Source organism: Bos grunniens, chromosome 11 (assembly GCF_055505025.1).
Source record: "Bos grunniens cultivar Pamir isolate PY7600 chromosome 11, Bosgru_T2T1.0, whole genome shotgun sequence".
NCBI classification, from domain to species: domain Eukaryota; kingdom Metazoa; phylum Chordata; class Mammalia; order Artiodactyla; family Bovidae; genus Bos; species Bos grunniens.
In genome coordinates, this window is record NC_141175.1 from 79,293,652 (window position 1) to 79,318,019 (window position 24,368).

At 43.9% G+C, this 24,368-nt stretch overlaps 1 protein-coding gene across 12 annotated transcripts in view; it reads right to left on the reverse strand.

Moving 5' to 3' along the window:
• PRKCE (protein kinase C epsilon) overlaps positions 1-24,368 on the reverse strand; it is a 547,240-nt gene that overhangs the window by 164,761 nt on the left and 358,111 nt on the right. For all 12 annotated transcript variants that reach the window (XR_015137027.1, XM_086327131.1, XM_086327130.1 and 9 more), the window contains 4 exons: positions 12,106-12,248; positions 8,433-8,529; positions 5,598-5,797; positions 2,805-2,978 (listed from right to left, as the gene is read on the reverse strand). Coding sequence is in view for 11 of the 12 variants with exons in the window: in XM_086327131.1 (XP_086183257.1) it covers positions 2,805-2,978; positions 5,598-5,797; positions 8,433-8,529; positions 12,106-12,248 (614 nt within the window). In the remaining variant the exon portion in view is untranslated. The remainder of the gene's footprint in view (positions 1-2,804; positions 2,979-5,597; positions 5,798-8,432; positions 8,530-12,105; positions 12,249-24,368) is intronic.

A 24,368-nucleotide genomic window follows, 5' to 3' on the forward strand; every position in this document is an offset into this window, starting at 1 on the left:
CTGGAGTAGGAAGTCTTTTTACCTCCTTTTCATACTATATGTTTGCTACACAATTAAATACAGTTTTGTAGATTTTTCCAGCTGTTTCAGGTGATTCTAGCATCTCAAAGAGCATAGGGAGAATTCCAGTCAAACATACTGGTGTGAGTTGATTGACTTTGATTGAAACTGAAGTTACTGGCTTGAGGGCTTTCTGCCTTTTCTCACAAGCACTGGAGCCATTTCATTTGCTTTTTTCCTTCTAAATCCCATGGAGAATGATCAGAGCACAGGAGTCAAGGACAGGTGGGCTTGGCACAGAAGAGGCCACAACAGTCTTTAAGCATAACTTGGTCATTTAGTGGGCTGTGGTAACCAGACCTGACGTCACAATTGGCGCCAGAGGGTTTACACAATCGTTGCCATTGGTCACCAGACCTGGGACCCTACACACTTCCAAGTCCTGTCAGGCAATCTGTGTAGCGCATGGCCTGAAGCCATGTGCAGTCTCTCAGGAGCTTCTCAAAGGAATGCTTTCGTAGGGGCTGTTTCTTCTACATACCAAACAATAAAGGCTCACCTAAAAATAATTAAACCCGACTTAACACTATTTCTGCTCTGTGTCATAATTAAGCAAGAATGAAAGAAATCTTAATAGGATTGTAAACAGGTCTTGTGTTCCTTAATCATGTGTTTGAGACTTAGTCAAAAACAAGTTTACGAAGGCTCAGAAACACCCTCCTTTCTTTTCAGGAAAAGCGAAACTAAAGCTGTGCTGTACTATGGCCACTGAAGTCAGTTCCGTTCCCACCCAAGTCCTGCTCCCGCCCTCCCCACTGCAGGGCCTGGATCCAACTCCTTCCTCACCTCTGGACTCTAAGGATCACCCCCTCCTCTGAGTTCTCCTGGCTTGAACACCTCCACCCAGAATGTAACTACTCAAGGCTGTTTGCTGTGGAAGGTAGTATAACCCCCTCATGCTTTGTTGAGTAAAGTCCTCCACTTGACAATCACCTTCCTTTTTGCTGATAACTCCACACCCAGAACCTACCTCAGAGTCAGGTGAACATCAGTTATTCTTTAAAATCATGATGACTGGTTGCCATAGGAAAAGCCACATTTTCTAACTGTTAAGCTGGGAGCTTATTCAATGATTCCTCCTAAGATTTTTTTCACTAGTAAGCTAAGGTCCTTCAGTAAGATTAAACTATGATTTGCTTTAGAAAAATTAGATGAACATACTATCTGTCATGTTAAGTGAGTTGCGCCATGGTCAACTGCATGGTTTGGGAATTGCTCCCGTAACTGTGGCCACCTGACATTGGCCTAAGAAAAATCTCTGAACTACAGAGAAAAGCCCCTTCTCTCCCAACCTTACCCTCTGGCCACTCAGACACCAATTTCCATGTCATCTGGTCACTGTTCTGCCACAAAGGAAACCCATGGTATCATTAGATACCGTTTTCTGCTTCAAGAGCAGTCACATAATGAGGACCCTAGCCTTGATATTCTAAATGCACAGAGAAGAAAAACTGCTGCCCCTAAAGACATCAATCCCACCCCTCATTCACCAACACTGCAAGGAAGCAGAGCCTCCGCTGAGGCTCCCCAGGTCTACCACGTACAGGTCCCTACAGCTAGACTGGACCTCTCTCGGGATGTCGGACCTCTTGGCAATATGTCCAAAGAAAGCAAGCTGGTTTCCTGCTAGGAAACCAGCTCAGATAGCAAGAGATAAGGCGCAGCTGCTATGGGTAGGGGAAGATGGGGTAACACAACATGGTATCAGAGCAGTCCCCACTACACTGGAAGTCCCAGAGATGAGATGGTAGCTCAACTGCCAATACCAAGTGTCTGTGGGTCAAAGACTTACTTCTCTGAAATCTGATTTTCACATTGGTGCAAAAAGAAGAGTAGAGGAGAGAATTAAAAAAAAATCTCCCACCCCTCCATCTCTGAGAGTAACCAGCTACTATGTGTGAGGCCCTTGATAGGCACCGTGGAAGATAAAGAAATATAGGATAAGTTTCTCATTAATTCCGAATGATTCTCAGGTGGAGAAAAGAGGAAAGCTGACCTCATGACTGACTCCATAATGTGCTTACAGATTATTTTCATTTCTTTACTGCCACCTTCTGGTCTCTAGACACCTCCATGGTAATTTTAAAATGCTACCTTAAATTTGTGGTTCATGATGGATTTTTTTTTTTTTTTTTTTTGACCATTCCACGTGGCTTGCAGGATCTTAATTCCCTGCGCAGGGACTGAACCCCTGGCCACGGTGGTGAAAGAGCCAAGCCCTAACCCCTGGACCACCAGAGAACTTCCCATAAGGCACTTTTAGTGCTTGTTCACATCCTTCACCTCAGATGATGGTGCACAGATTAGACACAGTTCAGGTAGCCTTTATTCTATTTTCATTTGATCTGAGGGCAACAACAAACTTAAGTGATTTGCCAAGTGACAAAAAGTTAGGAGCAGAGCAAAGATAAACCATGCCTGCTGTTTTCTCTAAGGAGCAAACACCAGGGTCATTCATTTGACTTTCTTTGTCCAGCTACATTCATAAAGACTTCTATCACCCTCTCATTCCTTCACAAGTACAGCCTTGAGTGGAAAATCCCTTACTCTTAAAAAGGAGAATGCTGTTCAAATATTCCCCGATCTTTTCAAGGGTAAAATCCATTCCATTTTACAAGGTCTTTGAGAAAAGAATGTAGGGGATCTATGATTGATTTTTAAAATTTTATCTGACAGTCAAAATACTAGAGTATCCTCCAGCACAACCCTCAGATGGCAGTCCACCAGCTTCCTCTTAAACATACCTTGGTCTGGAAGCAGCAATAGAGTTGGGTTAGGTACGGATGTTTTCGAGCCAGAGCCAAAATCCGCTTCTCTGTCATCGTGCAGTCTACATCATCATCCTGAAGGATGACATCCTTCTTTAGGACCTTCACAGCATAGACTTCATCTTTGCCTTTGAGCTCAGCCAACATGACCTGTAATTAACCAAAACCACCCCTGTAAGTCTATATATATAGGAGATTAAAAGAAACCCAAGTCAATACCAAATGCTTTAAAAACTAACTCATTTTATCTTTAACTTTAAACAGTATTGTAGTATTTAAAATGTAAAGACTATCCATCCCAATATAGCTTCTATAATTTATTTATTTTTAATCTCTAGCACTGTGTCCAGGCAAAGAAAAGTTCAATGCACATTTGTTAAACAAATTATATGAACATATTAATAATTATTTCATATGTTCATATAATTTGTCATACTTGCAATGAGTGCAGCCAGTATAGCATAGATTTTTTTAACTGAACGTTATTTCATAAGCATTTTTCTGTATAGTCTCCATCATATCATAGTTGCTGATACTCAAGTATAACAGTTTATTTAACCATGTATTTCAAAGTAGTTTTATCCAATTATTAAGTATTATATAAATAAATTGCTTCAGGTGCTTTATACATATAACTTTTCTTTCTTTTAGATCATAGCCTTAAGGCTATAGAAAAGGCTATAGAAAATCTTCAAAGTGAATTATAGGGTTAGATGTGTACATTTCCTGACTTTCAAAAAGGCTATACTATATAATCTGCCACTAGTAACGTAGAAGGGCTTTAGTTTCACGTATATTCACTAATGTTGGTGCTTTCACATAAAAACCCTTGTTTATGTAATGAGTGTGAAATGTTTCCTCAATGCCGTTTTAACTTGTAATGAAACTAAAAATGTTTGTTTTCTAACTGTATTTCTTTTTGTGCAAATTATTGCCCTCTGTCCAGTTATCCACTGTTGTATACTACTATATTCTTTAGGAATCCTTATGAGCTTGGTATATAAAGTTACTGTTAATTTCTGCAAAGGTTTTTCTAAGCCTGCCATATGATTTTCTGTTATTTTTTCTATTGAACAAGGTCCTCTATCTTTTTGTAGTTGAATCTGTCCTTGTTTACCTTTATGATTTCTTCTACAGCTTTAAAGCTGGGAATGTGATTCCTTCTCCAGAGAGTGAATTAACAGCTCTATTTTCTTAAAGTTTTCCTATCATTTGATATTTTTGCACTCATTTCCCTACAAATGTGACAAGATTTTCTCCCATTAAATAACTTGTAAATACAGTATTTCAGTCATCAGAGCTAAAGAGCAGTAACTCAGAAGCTTAATGAGGGCATTCAGGATGTTACCCTGAAGACGTTTGTCACCCACATAAAATACAAAGTCTTTAAAACTGGCTCAAACTTTGGCAGCAATTTTTCTGAAGAAGCAACCCAAATGCTCCCAAGTCATTGAGGTTCACATCCTGCTTACACCCTGTGGAAACCTGGAGCCTCTGAACCTGTTTCTTTCCCCTTGAATCTTGCTCAGAATTAAACCAGGTCCTGCTTACATTCCAGAGTTATGCCTCATCAGAGGACTGGGGTCTGCTTCTTACATAACCAGTCTCTGAAGAATTTGATTGCTTCAGCCTTTGCTATTAGAGTCAATCCCACCCATGACTTTTGCTATTAAGTCAATGCCACCCACAGTCTCAGGATGAAATGTGGCAGCTAAGATGACTGGGAACCAGGTCTCATCCTCTGGGGGCTCCAGAAAGCCACTTCCTTTGGAGAGAAGTGGAGCAGGTCTATAGCTTAGCCTGCAAAAGTCTAGGATGCATGAGGGCATGGGATCCCCAGGAGCTCCCAGAGCCAGGTACCTGGCTCCAGAGCACGGCCACCTTGCTCTAGGAGGTCCTAGAAAGGTGACTCCCATTGATCCCAGGCATGGCTTTGTGATAAGCAGGGAATAATCATGGGTCTAAGCTGAAATGTTAACCAGTTTCCTAGGTTCCCATTTGGCAAAACTAATACAATTATGTAAAGTTTAAAAATAAAATAAAATTAAAAAAAATAAAATAAAAAATAAACTGGAGTTATTTCGTCCATCTCATCCCACCTTCAGAATGCTGGCTGGTCACCATGAAGGCTTTAATGGGCACACTGCACCCATGCCCCAGATCACTGTGTTGGGCTCAGGGGAGCAGGAGAGGGAAAGGGCTCCGAGGGCAGTGGCCCCTGATCAAAGACCTGAGATGACTGTGTCCATTCTCTCGCCACAGGCGGAGGATAAAAAAGACATTTAGTCAGTGCCAGAAAAGTCACTTAAAATAACATTTAATTTACAAAGTAATACACTCTAAGATTTCCTTTGGGCCTCAAGTTCACTCAGGGCAGAGATGCTAGAATTAATTTCCAAAATTTTTGTAATGAATTAAAAAAACAGAATTTCAGATGGATCTCTGAAAGGAAGAAAGCTCTCATGACTATTATTGATAATGGGAGGCCAAGCACACATAAAGCAATTTAAACTGCTCAGAGTGCTTTCTCACTTGCTCTCTCCCTTGGTTCCTGTTCCTATTGGACAAATGAGAAAAACTGAATCCCAGAGAGGTGGAATGACTATCCTGTAGTCCTGCAGCCCGTGAGCAGCAGAACCCTGGCTCCTGTCTGCTTGGCCTCAGGCCATTGTCACTCAACCAGGAAGGAAAACATAACCAGACCAGGCTGAAATGTTCATCACTTAATTTTGGATCAGACCAGCAGTTCTGCCCCTGCGTGCCACAGACCTTGCCGAAGCTGCCTTTGCCCAACACCTTGATGAAGTTGAACTCATCCAGGCCCAAGCGCTTGGCCTGGCCTTGCCGGACTTCACCATTTTCACCCAGGCTTGCCAGCTGACCATCGGTGGATGATGCCGCCCTGTGCTCCTCCCCTCGATTGTCAAATGACAAGGCCTTCCGGATGTTGTTTTCAAGTTCTTTTATTTCTAGGACCAAGAGTGACAAGATATTGCATTAGTGCGCACCTCACAAGCCCTTCCTGTTAGCATCTGATATTCAGAATGTTCCCCCCTGCACCATGACTCTCAACCCTCCCTCTGGTTCTTCACAGCAACAGACGCAGCGACGCATTCCTGTAAGTTCCTTCATTTGCTCTGCACACTTTCACTGGCACCTAATTAATGTACAGCAAGGCCTAGGAACACAACGAGAACAACACGGTCCCCGCCAATCCTCTCCTTCAGGTCTGCCTTTTATTCTGGGACGGGGCCACCTCTCTGTAAGCCCCCTTCAGCTGGTAGCCTGTTGCATTGTTCTAGGTGTAAGTGCAAGAATTCTGGCCTCCCAAAGGCAATAGGGATCCTTCAAGTTTCCTTTGAAAATTAAAACAATGGCTAATGGAAAACCGCTGTCACAGTAATTACTGGTGAGGTAATTATTTCAATAACCGGGACTAAGAAGCCTTTACCTTCTAAGGGACTTTACTTGGCTTTATTGCTGGGTTTATTCTAAATACCCATCTTCCATAAAGTTATTTAACCGAATGAGCAGTGGGCTTATCATTAACAAAAGAATTATGTCCCAAGGGTGACATGTTGCAAATTTATCTCAGATGGGGCAGGAATTCCTCAGCAGTTTCATAACTATGACACAGCCTTGTGCTGCTGCAGAGTATGTGACCTGAATTAACCTGGGGATGATAATGCTGGGTGACCCTTTGACCTTTTCTATTTGAGAAAACTTTGTTGTCAGCTATACATTCACCAAGACATACGCTCCTTTGTGGAGAAGTGGACATCTCGAGGGTAATCCAATTTTAAAAGATGCTTGTGAATAACTGGGATCACAGGAGGGAAACACGAACTATTAACCTTTGGGAATCAGAATCAAGCAGGATTGATCCGCTGCTGCTTGACATAAAGACAACTTTGGCTCCTTTACAGAAGGACTGAGACCTGTGAAGGCTCCATGATCTGCAGGCTTGACTTCTCTGAGATGTGCCGGGACAGAGTGCAAGGGAGAGGTGAGGACAGCTTCCAAGTCTACAGATATGTCCGTGCCAGCGCCGCGGTTTTCTATCACTTACTCTTAACTAAGTATAACTTTTGCTCTCAGCATACAGCTTCTGCTCATAACTTGCAAGCAAGTTATTAAACAAATTTTGGAAGACAGAACTTGGATGCTGGGGATATTAAAACTTGAAGAAAATATCTTTCTATGTGTTCTTACAACAGAGAGAAGAGGAATTGTGCCTTATTTCAGTTCGGTGATAATGCACTGTCTTGCTAAGAAGGTTTTCACATCTATTTGTCCTCACAATATGGCTGGGAAATACTGTACCTTCACGGACGGGGGACAGAGAGGTCCTGAGGGGCATGGTGTCCTGCCGAGGTGGGACAGCAGGCTGGGCAGGAACCAGGCCTACAAATCCAGTTGCCTCATGCTTGCCTGGGGTTTTTTTATCATATGACTCTGTCCCCTTGAAGCTCTCAAAGGAGCTCTCAGCCTTAAAAAAGCAAAACCTGAAAATGCCCACATTGGACAGGGACAGCAACTGCTTGTTTGGAGGCCCCGGGGAACCACTGGATTATTTACGAAGGGCTCAAACCTCTTTTGAAAGGAAGCAGAGTATAAAGGTGCAGAAAGTTAATCAGAGAAGCATGAAGAGGGACTCAGATCAATAATTTTGTGACCTCAGGACTGGCATACCCCCTGCGGTTGTTTTATTTACTTCTGGGGAAGAAGGGCTGGGTTGCAGTGATGACCTCCACAGAGGGTTCTATGGCAAGGCTTCTGAGAATGGGGTCCCTAGGCCATAAGGGGTGACGTCTCACCCTTACCACTGACTTAGTTCCTGACCTTTGGACAAAACTTTTTAACTCTCTGCCTTACACTTCTCACCCTGTAACCTGGGGACAGTAAGGGAGCGTAGACAGAGAGTTGGCTTGAGTGTAGAATGAGGATAAGGAAGACAAAAGGGGCTATAGAACATCAAGGCGCTATTGTTCTCACTTGTTAATGATTATCCCTGTTCTGCAGATACAAACATCCCTTCCCAGTGAGATCTGGTTCTGGTTACCAGAGGGGAAGGTCTAAAGTGTATACATCCCTCCTCAGTCTTGGCATCCTTGGATACTTGCAGAATTCAGAAACCTTTGATAACTTCCAGCATATTTTGATGGAGAAGGAGACATCCTGAGCTGAGCTCTAGAGGGGAGTCAGGTGTGGAGCTGGCTTCTCGCAGGCTCTGCCAGCTTCACCTTCCTATCCCCACCCACCCATCTCCAGACTCCTGCCCTGATTTCAACTTTTGGGTATGATGGTGAAGTTCAGGGAGGAAGGAAGTCAGATTCAACTCAACTGAGCGGTGCTGAGGGGGCTGGGAGCAGAGCTGGGCAGGGTGGTGAGAGAAGGGCTGCGCTCTCTGCCTCTCCTGCACGTGGAAGCTGGAAGATAGGCGAGAGAAAAAGAACCGCAGCTCCCCATCTCTCTCACTTCTACCCTGCCTGGGAGTGATGCCAGGGTGGCGGGGCCATTCAGTGCCACACTCTCAAGCCTTGGACTCCTTGGCCCTTCCAAGGACACAGCTCAGAGGTAAAGAAGCAAATCTGAGGGCCTCACCCTGGTCACAGGGGGAGGTGGGGGCCGACTTGGATCGATCTTCCTCAGACGGTGAGCTTCCAGAAGCAGGCTGCGGGGACTCAGCACCAGCAATGAGCTAGAGAATGGGAGAGAACGAGGGGAGAAAGGGGTCAGAAAGGAGACGGGGAGTTTCCCTAAAGTCAAAAGCATCAGGATGCGACGCCAGGGGCGGTAGCAGACCCTGGTGCACAATAGCTCTTGCTGAATTGATCATCTGAAAGCAAGAGACTCAAGTTTCCTTTGTCAATTAAAGGAAAGCAAACAAGTGACGTCAGCTCAACCTTACCCCTTCCATGAAACTTCTCTTGCCTACCCAAGCAATGATAGTTATCTCATCCAGAGCAAACTTGACAGCTGCTTGGTATTTATTCCCTACCGTGTTCAGCTTTATTTAACTTGGGATCTCTGCTCAGGTAGACTGTAGGTTCTCTGAAGGTTAAGAGCCTATCTGGTATTTGTTTTGCCCCTGGGGATCTCACAGAGTGATGCACACAACAGAAGCTCAACCAGCATTCTCAGATGTATCGATATTTGTCGGCAATCAGGAAATTTTTAGCAGGACATCCTCCACGAAGTCTATTTCTTGGCATAGATGCTGGTATATTCATACTAAGTTCCCATTAAGGGCAGAAGTTTGCACTCAAGAGATCACAGGCACTCTGTTCCCCTTTACTCCTGATTTACCCACTGTGCACACACGTCATTTCTGGATGATCGGCTGCTTGCAAGGGGCACTATGAAGGTAACTCAGGCTCCAGAAAGCCTGATGCTCCCACGTAGAAGCTCCCTCAGCTTCTGGCCAAGGGCACTTGTCTCCCATCCTCTCGTACTAACTAAGGGTACTACTTGGTTTGCTTGACTTTTTCCAGCTTTTGCATGAGAAGCAACACAGCAATAAAACTGTCAGGACTGAAGTCTCTTAGTCTCTGACTCTGCTCCTTCCTTATTTTCTCCATGTTGGTTTCTTAGCACCAGGATCTCCCAAATGCAAGACAGATAGACAATGCCTGGTTACTCTCATTACAGGCCATATAAATACAGGGGAGGGGGCAGGTGTTGAGTTTTCTCTGAAACGTTCCATGACAAAAAAGATTCCAACTCAGTTTACTTCTCAGTTCAGTCGCTCGGTCATGTCCGACTCTTTGCGACCCCATGAACTGCAGCACGCCAGGCCTCCCTGTCCATCACCAACTCCTGGAGTCCACCCAAACCCATGTCCATTGAGTCAATGATGCCATCCAACCATCTCATCCTCTGTCGTCCCTTTCTCCTCCTGCCCCCAATCTTTCCCAGCATCAGGGTCTTTTCTCATGAGTCAGCTCTTTGCATCAGGTGGCCAGAGTATTGGAGTTTCAGCTTCAACATCAGTCCTTCCAATGAACACCCAGGACTTTAGGTGTTCTCCTTTAGGATGGACTGGTTGGATCTCCTTGCAGTCCAAGGGACTCTCAAGAGTCTTCTCCAACACCACAGTTCAAAAGCATCAATTCTTCGGCACTCAGCTTTCTTTATAGTCCAACTCTCACATCCATACATGACTACTGGAAAAACCATAGCCTTGACTAGACGAACCTTTGTTGACAAAGTAATGTCTCTGCTTTTTAATATGCTGTCTAGGTTGGTCATAACTTTCCTTCCAAGGAGTAAGCGTCTTTTAATCTCATGGCTGCAATCACCATCTGCAGTGATTTTGGAGCCCCCCAAAATAAAGTCTAACACTGTTTCCACTGTTTCCCCATCTGTTTGCCATAAAGTGATGGGACTGGATGCCATGATCTTAGTTTGCTGAATGTTGAGCTTGAAGCCAACTTTTTCACTCTCCTCTTCACTTTCATCAAGAGGCTTTTTAGTTCCTCTTCACTTTTTGCCATAAGGGTGGTGTCATCTGCATATCTGAGGTTATTGATGTTTCTCCCAGCAATCTTGATTCCAGCTTGTGCTTCCTCCAGCCCAGCATTTCTCATGATATACTCTGCATATAAGTTAAATAAGCAGGGTGACAGTATACAGCCTTGACGCACTCCTTTTCCTATTTGGAACCAGTCTGTTGTTCCATGTCGAGTTCTAACTGTTGCTTCCTGACCTGCATACAGATTTCTCAAGAGGCAGGTCAGGTGGTCTGGTATTCCCTTCTCTTTCAGAATTTTCCACAGTTTATTGCGATCCACACAGTCAAAGGCTTTGGCATAGTCAATCAAGCAGAAATAGATGTTTTTCTGGAACTCTCTTGCTTTTTCAATGATCCAGTGGATGTTGGTAATTTGATCTCTGGTTCCTCTGCTTTTGCTAAAACCAGTTTACTTCAGGCAAGGCACAGTCGTGTCTGCTGAACAGGACTCTCTGTAGATCCTACACACACGTGTGTTCAGCACTGTCATCACAGGTGTTTGTCCAACCTGCCTTCTGGGCAAGGCCTCAGCATTAAGGGTGCTGACATTCTGCTTGTAGCTTCAATGTCCTGGGTCCTGCTTCCACCAGTGGGACTGTCAAGAGCTGAGAAGAGCCACCAGAAGCACAAAATCTCACGTTAGTCAGGAGGAGAGGGTGTTTTTTCCTCTAAACCTTACAAAATAGCTTTGTTTATTCAAAAAGTAAGGAAGAAAATGCTTAAGAAGATGGAAACAACCCAAACCTTCCCATTCAAGGGAAAAGCCTCCTCTGAGAGGCAGCAGGGAAAAGGTATGGGCAGCTTCTAGAACAAGAAGGGAAACACAAAGCCCTTCAGAAAGTATTTCAGGGAAAATTTAGGGACAACATTTAGGAGCTAATACTGTTGAGGCACCCATTGTCAGGCTTGTTTTTTAGTAAAAAAAAAAAAAAAATATATATATATATATATGTATGTATGTATGCATGCACTGGGCAATGAGAGCCACTTGCCCATACCACCCTACCAGGATTTCTTGCCCAGTTAACATGGTTCCCATTTTTTCATTAACTTACTCTTTCAGAGCCCTCTTACATTTTTTAGGCTAGGAGCCAAGGCTAGGACAAGCCTTCAAACAAAATGCTAGAGATATCTTTAGCTCTGTTTACATCTGTGGGCCCTGACTCACCAAAATAACATTTTAGCAAACGGATCTTTTCCTACTGACATTCGGAATGTCACACAGATAGAGACAGGGTTTTGGTCACCAAAGACAGGCCCAGATGTTTCATGTCGTGGGACATCAACAATATTCCTCGGGCAGCCAAGTGCCAGCACTATCACAAATCTTCTTGGCTTGCTCCCTAGAAAAGAATGTATTTCCAGCTCTTCATCCATTTATCCTCATTACAGTGATACCAGAGGCAAAGTTCAAATGTGAACATTGCTCTCATGCCAGTTTTGGAGGCAGATAAGGCTACTTCCTTGTCTAGAATTGAATATTTTCTGGAGGGAATTCCAGAATCCTCACCTCGAAGGTGATGTACCCCTAAGAAACACAACACTTGAGACTTGCTTGGCTTTTCCTCACCTCTGGAATTGAAGGAGACTTCTGTGTTACCTGCATGCCTTTTCCTTCTTTGTTTTCTTTTAAGCACATGTTGTTTCAAGTCCAGTGTGTCAACCCAGCAGTCTCATAATTATATTGCAAGGGACTCTCAGGAAATCAGCACGGAGATGCTGGCTCACACGGAGCTTCAGAAACATCACCCAAGAACCACTTACCTTTTTCCTCCTCTGGCCACTATTGGTGATCTTGTCTGGAGTAACACCCAGGTCAGCCAATACTTTAGCGATACCCCTGGCATCCACGCCACAGTTGGGAGCCACGTTGGTCTCACAGCGCCGGTGAACGTTCATCTTGCAGACTGTAAGGAGACACGGAGGAGAGGCTTCCAAAGGGTCATGGCCTAAAATGTTACCTTATTGTGCTCTGATTGTAAAAGGAACACACGTTCATTTGTTAGAATTTGGAAAATACAGGAAGACAAAAAAAGAAAAATAAAAAAATCACCCAGCGTCCCCTCACACAGATCTAAAATCAACCACCTCACGGAGATAATCAGGCTATGGATAAATAAAAATCACACTGAAATTTCCTTTCAGGGAGCAGAACACTGACCGTAGAATTTAATTGGTTTCTCTGAAGAAAGTTCATCTGGATGCTGAACCCGAATGGGCCCCCTGAATACAGTCCACTATATTTCTCTGCTGTAATGTGGGAATGTTCCCGAGAGAGGAATACTCACAGTAGACAGCCTCTAAAGAAGCTCACCTCTAAAAATGAGGAGCCTGAATAAGGTGACCTCCAAGGTCCCTTTCAAATCCAAAATCTGGATTCAAAGGAACAAAGGCCATGCTTGAATTTTGTTTTTTGTTTCATCTGCATCACTTAAGCTGACCTTGGTGCAGGACATCCAAGGTGAAAACATAAACTGTTTTGGTCTCCAGTCCAGTATGTGAGGAGCTTGGACCTTGTTGCTCTGTCCTAATGAGTAAAAAGCTGAACAAACTAGAAAATCAACAAGTCTTCTTGAGATTTAACAGAGAAGGAACATCACAGGGCAAACTGCTGCCCTGTGGGAGAGACAGATATGAATCATGACTTAGTGGAACAGAAACTCCCAAGCAGCAGCCCAGAGGACAAGCACCACTAAATGGTGAGCCACTGGGGTCCCAGAGTGGACGATCTGTCAAAGACTCTAGGCTGACCTCGTCATAGGGTCCCCCCACTTTCGTGAGTTCTACCTCTAGTCGTTTGACCATGCTCTCACAGGGAATATTGGAGAAAGAAATCCCACACGCTGATCACATGGAGAGAGGGAAGGAATTTTGAAATACAGCAGAGCTCCCTGTTCTTAACAATGCTGGCTCTAAGAAGAAGCTATTTCATCAGAGATTAAACTACTGTAGCTTTATCAGATACTAAGCAACCTAGGGGAAGGAAAATACCCAACTCCAACCTGTGTTAGCTATCTTGTCCTATATAAGGTGGGGGAAACCCTGAGAAACATGTATACAGCTCATAGTTCAGAGAAACAGGTTCACAGAAAGACTGAGATCTCATCTCAGGACTACAGAATGCTTCCCCTCCCCCAACACCTTAGCACCGTGTTACTAAAGGCCTATTACTGCTGTTCCTGTTACTTACATGTCATGTCTGACTATCCTTCTCTCACACACACACATATGAGGCATATTAAAAGGCAAAAAACCAGTTTGAAGAGACAGGGCAAGAAGCAGAACCAGACTCAGACATGGCAGGGTTGCTGGAATAACCAGGCCAAGAATTTAAAACAACTATGATTAATATGCTAAGGGTATGTGTCAATAGAAAATTTTAAAACAGAAAAACAAAAGGAGAAATACTGGAAAAAAAGATATAGAATATCTAAGAAATACAGAACAGCTGCAAAAGGTATAACGTGTATGGGAATATTAGCAGGAGGGAAAAAAAAGGGAAAAATGAACAAAAAAATATTTGAAGTAAAAATGACTGAGAATGCCCTCAAAGTAAATTCAGATGCCAAACTACAGACCCAGGAAGCTTAGAGAACACCAACAAATGACAGGAAAGAACAGGATAAATGAAAAAGAACAAAACCAATATCAAGCGACATCTAGGCATATCATATACAAGCTGCAGAAAATCAAAGATAAAGAAAAATAATCTTGAAAGAAGTCAGAAGGAAATAACACCTTACCCAAAGGGAAGCAAAGACAAGCACTACATCTGACTTCTCAGAAACCACATAAGCAAAAGAGAGTAGAGTGAAATATTTAAAGTATAATAAATCCCCTTCATATGAACTAGCTCTCTTCCAAAACCATGTTCATAAATCCAATTAAGTCCAAAAAGTTAGCCTAGGTACTCAACTAACACAACTGGCTATGTAACACTGTACTGTAATAGATTTATAATATTTGCTTATAAAAAATATAAAAATAAAACATTTTTATTCTTACAGCACAGTACCTCGTACTCTTGTAGTGCTATAGAACCTTGAAAAGTATAGTAGTGAAGTACAACAGCTGGTGATTCTTAGCAGTGACAGTCACATTAACACTGCTTTTACACTTGCTCCTAGACATCCTGGGCTTGAAATACAGTCACTGCACTGCTGTACTGTACAGTACACCAAAGCACAACACTTACAGAGGAAGCACATACGTGGCAATGCACCCAGGCATGTGACTAACTTACGTGACTGGTCATGGGTACACTCCTTCACATTTTTGAAAGTTAGCGACCTCAAGGTTCATATGTAGGGGACTTACTGTATTGAGAGGGGGAAAAGATGCAGAATTCTGTTCCCTGTGAAATTATCCTTCAAAAGTGAAGGAGAAATAAAGACATCCTCAGACAAATAAAAACTGAGGAACTTTATAGCCAATAGACCTGCCTTGCAAGAAGTGTTAAAAGAAGCTCTTCAGGAAGAAGGAAAATGGCTGATAGCATCCTTCAGTCATCAGAAACTCAGATCTACACAAAGTAAGGAAGAGCATCAGAGAAAGAATAAGGGATGGTAAAATACAAACTTTTATTTTTTAAGTTCTTACTTGATCTAACAGATAATTTTTCAAGATAACAACAGCAACAATGTTTTCGATTATTATGCTTATATACATCATATGTATAGAAAATACATGCTTACGTATAAGTGAAATGAATGACAACAATGATATGAGGAGTAGGACAGAAGAATAAGAATTTCTTTGTTATTATAAGGTATTAATACTTGCACCTGGGGCTGCCCAGGTGGCACTAGTAGTAAAGAACCCGCCTGCCAATGCAGGAGGCATAAGAGATGCTGTTTCGATCCCTGGGTCAGGCAGATCCCCTGAAGGAGGAAATGGCAACCCACTCCACTACTCTTACCTGGAGAATCCCATGGACAGAGGAACCTGGCGGGCTACAGTCCATGGGGTTGCAGAGAGTCGGACACGACTAAAGCAACTTAGCCCACATGCGATACTTGCACTATCTGTGAAGTATTAGAGCGTTATTTGAAAGTGGACTTGGATTAGTTGTAAATGTATATTGCAAACTCTAGGGCAACCATGAAAATAAGTTTTAAAAAACAACAGGAGAATGGATATGCTAAGAGAAAAAATGGAATCTTATAAATTGTTCAGTTAAAACCACAAAAGGTGGGAAAATGTGAAAGACAAAAATAGAAACAAAGAGCGAAGGCATCAAATGGAAAACAATAACAAAAAAAGATGGTTATTAATCCAAATATATTGAAAACCACTTTAAATGTCAGTGGTCTAAATACATTAAGTAGAAGACAGAGATTGTCAGGGTGGATCAAAAAAGAAACCCAGTACATATTATCTAGAATAAACACACTTTAAATATGTAAGATACATATAGACTAAAATTAATGTATGGAGAAAGATACACCATGCCAATGCTAATTAAAAGAAAGCAGGAATAGCTACATTAATTTCTGATAGAGTAGACTTCAGAGCAAGGAAAGTTATCAGAGATATCAAAGGGCACAATAAGGGAACAATTCTCCAAGAAGACGTTAAAATCACACTCCTGGTATTTACTCAAATGAGTTTAAAATGTAGGTCTACACAAAAACCAGCACATGGATGTGTACAACAACTTTATTCATAATTATGAAAACTTCAGAGCAACTAAGATGTCCTTCAGTAGCTGAACAGCTAAATTGTGGTACATGCATATAACTGAATATTTGCCAGTACTAAAAGTACATTAGCTATTAAACCATGAAAAGATATGAAAGAACCTTAATTGCATATTACTAAGTGAAAGAAGCCAACCTGAAAAAAAACCTATACATTGTATGTAGCTCTTACTACATGACATGCTCCTCCACGACAGAAAAGCAAAACTGTGGAGCTGTAAAAGGATCAGGGGTTGTCAGTGGCTGCAGGGGAGGCAGGGAAGAATAAGTAGCCAAAGCACAGAGGATTTTCAGGACAGTGAAACTACTGTGTATAAATACTATAAGGATGGATACAGCATGTTGTACATTTGTCCAAACCCACAGGATGTCCAGTACGAAGAGTGATCCCTAATGTAAACTGAGGGATAATGATGCGTCAATGCAAGTCCATTGATTTAACAAATGTATCACTCTGGTGTGGATACTGATAGTGAGGAAGGCTGTCTGTGGGAGGGGGTAGGAGGGTATGCCAGAAATCTTTGTACTTGCTCTTCAAGTTTGCTCTGAACCTAAAACTATTCCAAAAGCTAAAGTCTATTAACACACATACACACACACAGACTTTCTGAAATAAAACCAGGCAGGATGACCACACCTAAGGGTTCTAGACTACCTGACCACTGACCTGGAGGAGGGATAGCACTGACCCTACTCTCCTTCATCTCCAACCCAGGCTTGAAGAGCTCACATGAATTACGTGGCTGAAGATGCCCTCAGAGCCAAAGGCAGGAATATGGGGGTGGGGAAGCATGTGTGCTGATGGGAGGGGAGCTTTCTCATGCAATATAAACAAAAAGAAAGCTCCACCGCAGCCTGGCCATGGTGCCGCATGCATTGATTTATTACTAAAAATGCTCAAAAATCCTCAGACCCATGCCAGACTCCAGGCAACAGCACTCTGAATTCTCTGTCCCACTGCCCTTAGCAAAACTACCCTCTGACACTCAGCTCAGCTCATCTGCACATGTCCACCCATCCCATCTCATACAAGTTCTCTTCTGTCTCTTCTTGAGGTGACAGAATAGACAAGAATGAAGCAACCGCATGAAGAGAGACAATTTTGTAACACGGGTCGTTTATCTATGTGATTTAGCCGCTGGCGCCCTCTGGTGTTGTAACACCAGACCTGTCCATCCTAATGAAACAAATTTGCTCAGGTTGACTGGTCAGCAAAACAAGAAAGATCTTTGGGGACTTCATTTTTCATTTAAAAAAATTCTGTTATTTCTTTGGGAGAATTTTGTAGTTGTCTTAATATGTAAGGTTAAAAAAAAAACAAACCCAGTGACATGTCAGTTAACATGAACCACATGAAAAAGCGACTTCGAAAGAGCTTTGAAAAGTCTGGAAATACGAGGGCAAAGCTGGCTGAGAGAAGAGAACTTGACATAATTTAAGCAGCCACAGTCGGGTTCCTGGAAGATGGAAGTAACATCTGGAGGCCGCAGGTCAGGAAGAGAAAGTAAATGTTAGAACCAAAGAAACGTGAAGCTCATTTATGGTAATGCAAGGCAGACAAACCAGTTGAATCACCCCCTTCTCTCCCTCATATGGACTGGTGAGCACCCAGCGCCAGTTCCCTGAGGATTCCCAATCTAGGCTGCTTCATATTGTTCATTTTTCAACCGCTTCACCGGGATGAGCTGCACTGCTGCTGCTGCTGCTAAGTCACTTCAGTTATGTCCGACTCTGTGCGACCCCATAGATGGCAGCCCACCAGGCTCCCCCATCCCTGGGATTCTCCAGGCAAGAACACTGGAGTGGGTTGCTATTTTCTTCTCCAATGCATGAAAGTGAAAAGTGAAAGTGAAGTCGCTCAGTTGTGTCCGACTCTTAGCGACCCCATGGACTGCAGCCTACCAGGCTCCTCCATCCATGGGATTTTGCAGGCAAGAGTACTGGAGTGGGGTGCCATTGCCTACTCCGAGCTGCACTGCTGGGGCTCTTCAAAAAGGAAGATTATGATTCTTCTTCTGCCCAGTGTCTCATCACACATTCGCTGAGCTCCTACTCTGCGCTATAGGCGGTGCTGCCCTCAGGACAGACAGGGGCTGGGGCATGCTGACCTGCATTCTGGCTCCCATGTTTCCACCCTTTCCATAGCTGAGATTAAAGCTGGTGTTGCAGTGGGGTAGGTTAGGCTGTTTGGAATCCTCCCAAAGCAGGCAGAAGACCTTGAGAGAGAACAGTGACAAAGGGAGATGGGCAGGCCTAAGTGTCCTCCAGAAATCTCTACATGAGGGTCATATGGCCCTTGTGGGTGAGCCAGAGCAGTGGTTTGATAGCATAACAGGTTACAGCCAGCCACATCATGCTCAGGGGCAAAACACACACAACTGTGAGCAGGAAGTTGTGTGTTTGTGTCATGGAGGTTGGCAGGGATGGGAGAGTGCTTGATGCATACAGAGTCCTGGGCAGGAGACAAGAATGGGAGTAGCAGATGTACACAAAAAGGCTTAAAAGGATCCCAGCAAATTGTTAGCAGAGGTTAGGGCTGGAAACAGACATGGTAAGAGAATATAACGGACTTTAAGATTTTTATACATATACTTAAGTCTTGCTAGAATCTTTCATAGAATTATTTGTGTATTATTTGTGTTTTTTTAACTCTAAAAATACAAATAAAAGTTGAAGATATGACAAGGAAAAGTGAAAGTCACTCAGTTGTGTCCAGCTCTTTGTGACCCCATGGGCTATACAGTCCATGGAATTCTCCAGGCCAGAATACTGGAGTGGGTAGCCTTTCCCCTCTCCAGGGGATCTTCCCAACCCAGGGATCGAACCCAGGTCTCCTGCACTGCAGACGGATTCTTTACCAGCTGAGTCATAAGGGAAGCTCAAGAATACTGGAGTGGGTAACCCATTCCTTCTCCAGCAAATCTGGAGATGACAAGGAAACTGTTTGTTAAAAAATAATAGTAAAGGGCTGATATTTTCAAAACTGATGAGAATAAAAATCCTTTTTCATAACTTTACTGTTTTTGTTTTTTTTTAATATCCATTTTTTTTTAATGGAAGGAAGGAAGAAAGGAAGGGAAGGGAGAGAGAAAACCTTCCCTGCTTCCTATCTTTGTAGCTCCTATGCCACTTTTCATCACTTTCATTATGATTCTCAGAAGGTGGGCACGCAGTTGGAGTTAAAAGGAAGCCCAGGGTCGCCTAGCCAGGGGGCCTCCCTGCAACTACCCAGCCCAAGCAGTGGCAGAACCAGCACAGATCAGTTCCCCAGACTCCTAATCTGGGATCTTCACTGCTTCCAGCTCTCTGCCTAGGGGGTTTGCCCCAAATAGATGGCCTGTTCTGTATTACCTGCAGGAATGGGAGTGACTCTCTCCCCCTTAGTCCACAAAAGCAGCCTCGGCTCACAGCTGCTATTAGGATAGGATCTCAGAGAGAGTCAAGAAGCCAGGAAGGAGACTCTTCAGGACTTTCCAGGCCAGGCCTTTTCCAACTGTACGTCATTCCCTACCTTGGCACAGAGCTGCAGTCAGGGTGGACAGGCAGGAGCAGGGGGCTCACCCCAGAGGAGGACAGGGAAGCCAGGGCTGCTGCAGGTGCTGCAGGGCAGACTGAATTGTGTAAAGAGGTCTGGCTTTCTGTTAAACTGACCCAGATGCTGGGTGATGTCAAGGCAGCTGTGCTGGAGACATGTAAGCTCACAGGCAGAAGAGAAGTGGGGAGCGGGGCGGGTGGCCAGGGCAGGTGAGAACCCCACATCTTCTTTAGAGAAGGAAACAAAAATCATAAGGTATTGGGAGTCTTTACCTCTGGGGAAACTGACTCCATAAGTCAATGGAGAAATAAAGCACATGTGAGAGGACTCTGGAGGCATTCACTGTGCAGATGAAGGTCAGGTTAAGGAAGCAGTAGACTTAAAATGAAGAACAAAAAGAGCAAATGCCTCAGTGATGCTAGTATTTGAACATCTGAAGCTAATTTTTGCACAGGCTAATAGTGGCTGAGGTGCTCAGACAGACCCTCAATGAGTCTATAGAGAGGTACAGCGCAACTGTGCCAGCACTTAAGTCGTAAGATAAAGGACAGGAGGAAGTCCCCTGGTGGTCCAGTGGTTAGGACTCTGCACTTTCACTGCCAAAGGCACAGGTTCAATCCCTGGTTGAGAAGCTAGGACCCTGCTAGGTGACCAAAAGAAAAAAGACAGCAATGAAATATCCTGCCTTAGTGCTGGTGTCTTTCTACCCTGATAAAGGAGCTCAGTTCCTCAAACACAGCCTGTGAGCACTCTCCAAGCGTCTGGCCCCTCTGGGCTGAGGGAGGGAGGAGGCAGCCTTGAGGGTGGCGGTGGGTTCCCACGGGTCCCTGGTCGTACCCCTCTGTGTGCACTGGTCTCCATCCCCGCCAGTAAAAGGGGGTAATAATGCTCTCTCTCCCTGGCTGACAGAGGGACAGTCTCTGGAAGAGTATATCCACCACCCTTGAACCCATGTGGCTCAGGCAACTTCAGGCTGAAGGGAGAGTGACCAGGACCATCTCATGGATCCTTCTCTATAGATGCAAGCTTGAGAAAAACCCATTTCATTGAAAATACCTAAACGTTTTATCCCCAGGAGTGGGATGGGCAACAAAGCTGAAGCCATAGACCAGCAGGTCAAGTGGCTTGTATCCCACCATGACCAGGGGATGGGGGCTCCAGCCCAGGAGGCCAAGCCAGCCTGATTCAACAAAGGTGAAGACCTGATGGAGTCTCCATAGACAGGAGAGGGCGTGGATCACAGACCAGAGGCAGTGCAGGAGCCAGCTGCCTGGGTTTAACTCCAGCTTCCTGGGGACTTGCTCTGAGACCCCAGGCAGGTCAGTAATTTTTGATTTCTTTTTCTTAGCAATCAAAGGAGTGGAACCAGACTTAGACCCAGATAAGAGGGGCCCCTGCCTAGGACCCTCCCAGCCTCTTCTGGCCATCACCCTCTCCACAGGATAAGGGGCCTGCAGGGACAAAAAGACTTGAGGTTGAAAAAGGATAAAAAGCGAGAAGAAAACACAGGGGGTTGGGGGGCAGTGAAACCACTCTGTAGGATACTGTAAGGGTAGATGCATGTCATTATACATCTGTCAAAACCCACAGAGTGTCCAACACCAAGAGTGAAATTAATGTAAATTATGGATATTGGGCGATTGTGATATGTCAGTGTAAGCTCAGCAACTGTTTAACAAATGCATCTCTCTGGTGGGGGAGATGTTGATGCTGGGAGAGGCTGGGTATATGTGGGGGCAGGCTATATACAGGAAATCTCTGTATCTTCTGCTCAGTTTTACTGTGAATCTAAAAAATGAGAGAGAAAAGCACAGCAGAAGGAGAAAAGAAGCAAGAGGGAAAAGGCCAAGCCATGGTAACAGAGGACAGGACAGGAGTATCTGTAAGCCTCTGTTGGGGCCCTAAGTTCTGAATGGCCTCTACCTTCTCATCGCTGTGTAGCCTGTTCCTCTCATGTCCCGCTGGCTCCAGTGACCAGGAATCCTCACTTGAGGCAGCTTCATTCTCCCCATCCTTTACTTGAGCAGGCTTAGGGTGCTTCCTGCCAAAACAGAGCTGAACACATGGTTCCCTGGCCCTGCCTTCTCCCGGGGTCATCCAGGGACCCACAGCTCTGGCAGCCACGTCTGGGTGTCTGGGCTGCCTCTTTAAGTTATCAATATTTATGAGATGATGGTGTCTTCATTTAGATTCCCTAGATAGATCAATAATTAATAGAGTTACTTAAAACCAGACATGGTCTCATCGGAGTCCCATCCAAAGCAGGCGCGCTGCTTCCTGGCAAGCACTACACCACTCTCCAAGAGCGCATCACTCCTCTGCTGAAAGCATTCGAGACTCCTGCTGCACTGCTTTCTTTCTCTTCTTTTTGTTTCCATGTCACTTAATGGCAAAAAGGATTTTGAACAGGCCCTGTTTCTTTCAGGTCATGTGCTAGAATTCTAGAAAGGGAAACGACATCTGGGAAGCTCACACAGAACCTAAGATGTGTCAGTGACCAGCACTTCCTCCTGTCCTGTTCGTCCTCACTTTTTACGACAGCTATTTCAACCCTCCTCGTGCCTTCCACACCCCCCTTACTTCTCACCTCAACTCTGAAAAGGATCTCCTATTTCAGAAGTAAGGGAACTCACTCCCCACTGCTGCCCCACCCCGTAACTCAGAAGTCTGGCCAATGTCTGTATTGATCAAAGTTGGGGATATTAACAAGGGTTAGCTAATAAAATGAAATGGCATGCTATTTATTGTCTTTCATCACTGGTAACACTCTAATTAATGTCATCACTACCTAATCTTTATTATCAACATCAGAAACAGAGTAATTAAAAAGACTTTTCTGCTCTCATGTTAGAAGTGCTACAGTCTGGGGTTGTCTTTTATCTGCTGACCTTTTTTTTTTTTTTTTTAATTATTGTTGGAGCATAGTTGCTTTACAATGCCCTGCTTGCAACATGGTGCAGCAAAGTGAATTAGCCATACATAAGCGTGTGTGTTAGTCACTCAGTTGTGTCCAACTCTTTGCAAACCCATGGACTGTAGCCCGCCAGGCTCCTCTGTCCATGGGATTTCCCAGGCAAGAATACTGGAGTGGGTGGCCATTCCCTTCTCCAGGGGATCTTCCCAACCCAGGGATCGAACCTGAGTCTCCTGCATTGCAGGCAGACTCTTTACAGTCTGAGCTACCAGAAGCCGTATACATATATCTCCTCTTTTTTGGATTTCCTTCCCATTTAGGTCACCACAGAGTTTCAAGCAGTGTTCCCTGTGCTATAAAGTAGTTCTCCTTAGTGATCTATTTTATACATAAATGCTGGAGAGGGTGGGAGAGCAGGGAATCCTCTTACACTGTAGGTAGGAATGTAAATTAATACAGCCACTATGGAGAACAGTAAGGAGTTTCCTTTAAAAACTTAATTAAAAAAGGAACTTATTTTTAACTGCAGTGCCCTCAAAAGATTCAGAACTTAAATGACCATTCTGCCAGTCATCTCCTCCTAGACTCCCTTCCCTGACACAGGACATGTATCCATACCCAGGCCTGGCTTTGAGTCTTTCCCTTCACCAGGCGGAGGGGTATCCATCTCTCCATCCCTGTTCTATCAACAATCGCCTATCTCTCCTGGCTCACTAATGGTCTCTTTTTCCACTGTCTTTTTTGTGATTATATAAAATATCCTGAAAATACTTCACCTTCTGTTTTCACTCCAGCCTCTGCACTTGGGTGAGCATCCCTACCAAGACAGCTCCTGCTGAGTGCACTAGTGATCTCCTCATTGTTAAATACAACTCCATGTTCCACCTTTTTTTTTACAGTTTTATTGAAGCATAACTGACCTACAATGCCATGCTGGTTCCAGGTGCACAAACATAACGATTCAATATTTCTATACATTACAAAATGAGCACCACAATAAGTCTAGTTACCATCTGTCACCATACAAAGATACTACAGTATTATTCAGTCTATGCCCCATGTTGTACATTTCATCTCTGTAACTTTTATTTTGTAACTGGAAGTGTGTACCTCTTAATCTCCCTCATCCCCCATCCACCTACCCTCCAGCAACCACCTGTTTGTTCTCTATATCTATGAGTCTGTTTCTGTTTTATGTATGGTGGTGCTGGAGAAGACTCTTGAAAGTCCCTTGGACTGCAAGGAGATCTAACCAGTCAATCCTAAAGAAATCAACCCTGAATATTCATTGGAAGGACTGATGCTGAAGCTGAAGCTCCAATACTTTGGCCACCCGATGTGAAGAGCCAACTCCCTGGAAAAGACCTTGATGCTGGAAAAGATTGAAGCCAAAAGGAGAAGAGGACAGCAGAGGATGAGATGGTTAGATAGCATCACTGACTCAATGGACATAAATTTGAGCAAGCTCAGGGAGATAGTTAAGGACAGGGAAACCTGGTGTGCAGCAGTCCACGGGGTCACAAAGAGTGGGACACAACTTAGCAACTGAACAACAATAGCAACAACAAGAAGATTCTATGCACGATTTGTCTTTCCCTGTCTGACTTATTTAACTAAGCATAATACCTCTAGGTCTACTCATGTTGTCACCAATGTCAAGATTTAATTAATTTTTATGGCTGAGTACTACTCCACTGCACACACGCATGTGTGAGTGTGTGTGTGCACACAACACCTCTTCTTTACCCATCCATCTGTTGATGGATACTTAGGTTGCTTCCATATCTTGGCTATTGTAAATAATGTTGCAGTGAACACAGTGGGTATGTGTATCTTTTCAAATTAGTGTTTCTATTTCTTCAGGAAAATAGCCAGAAGT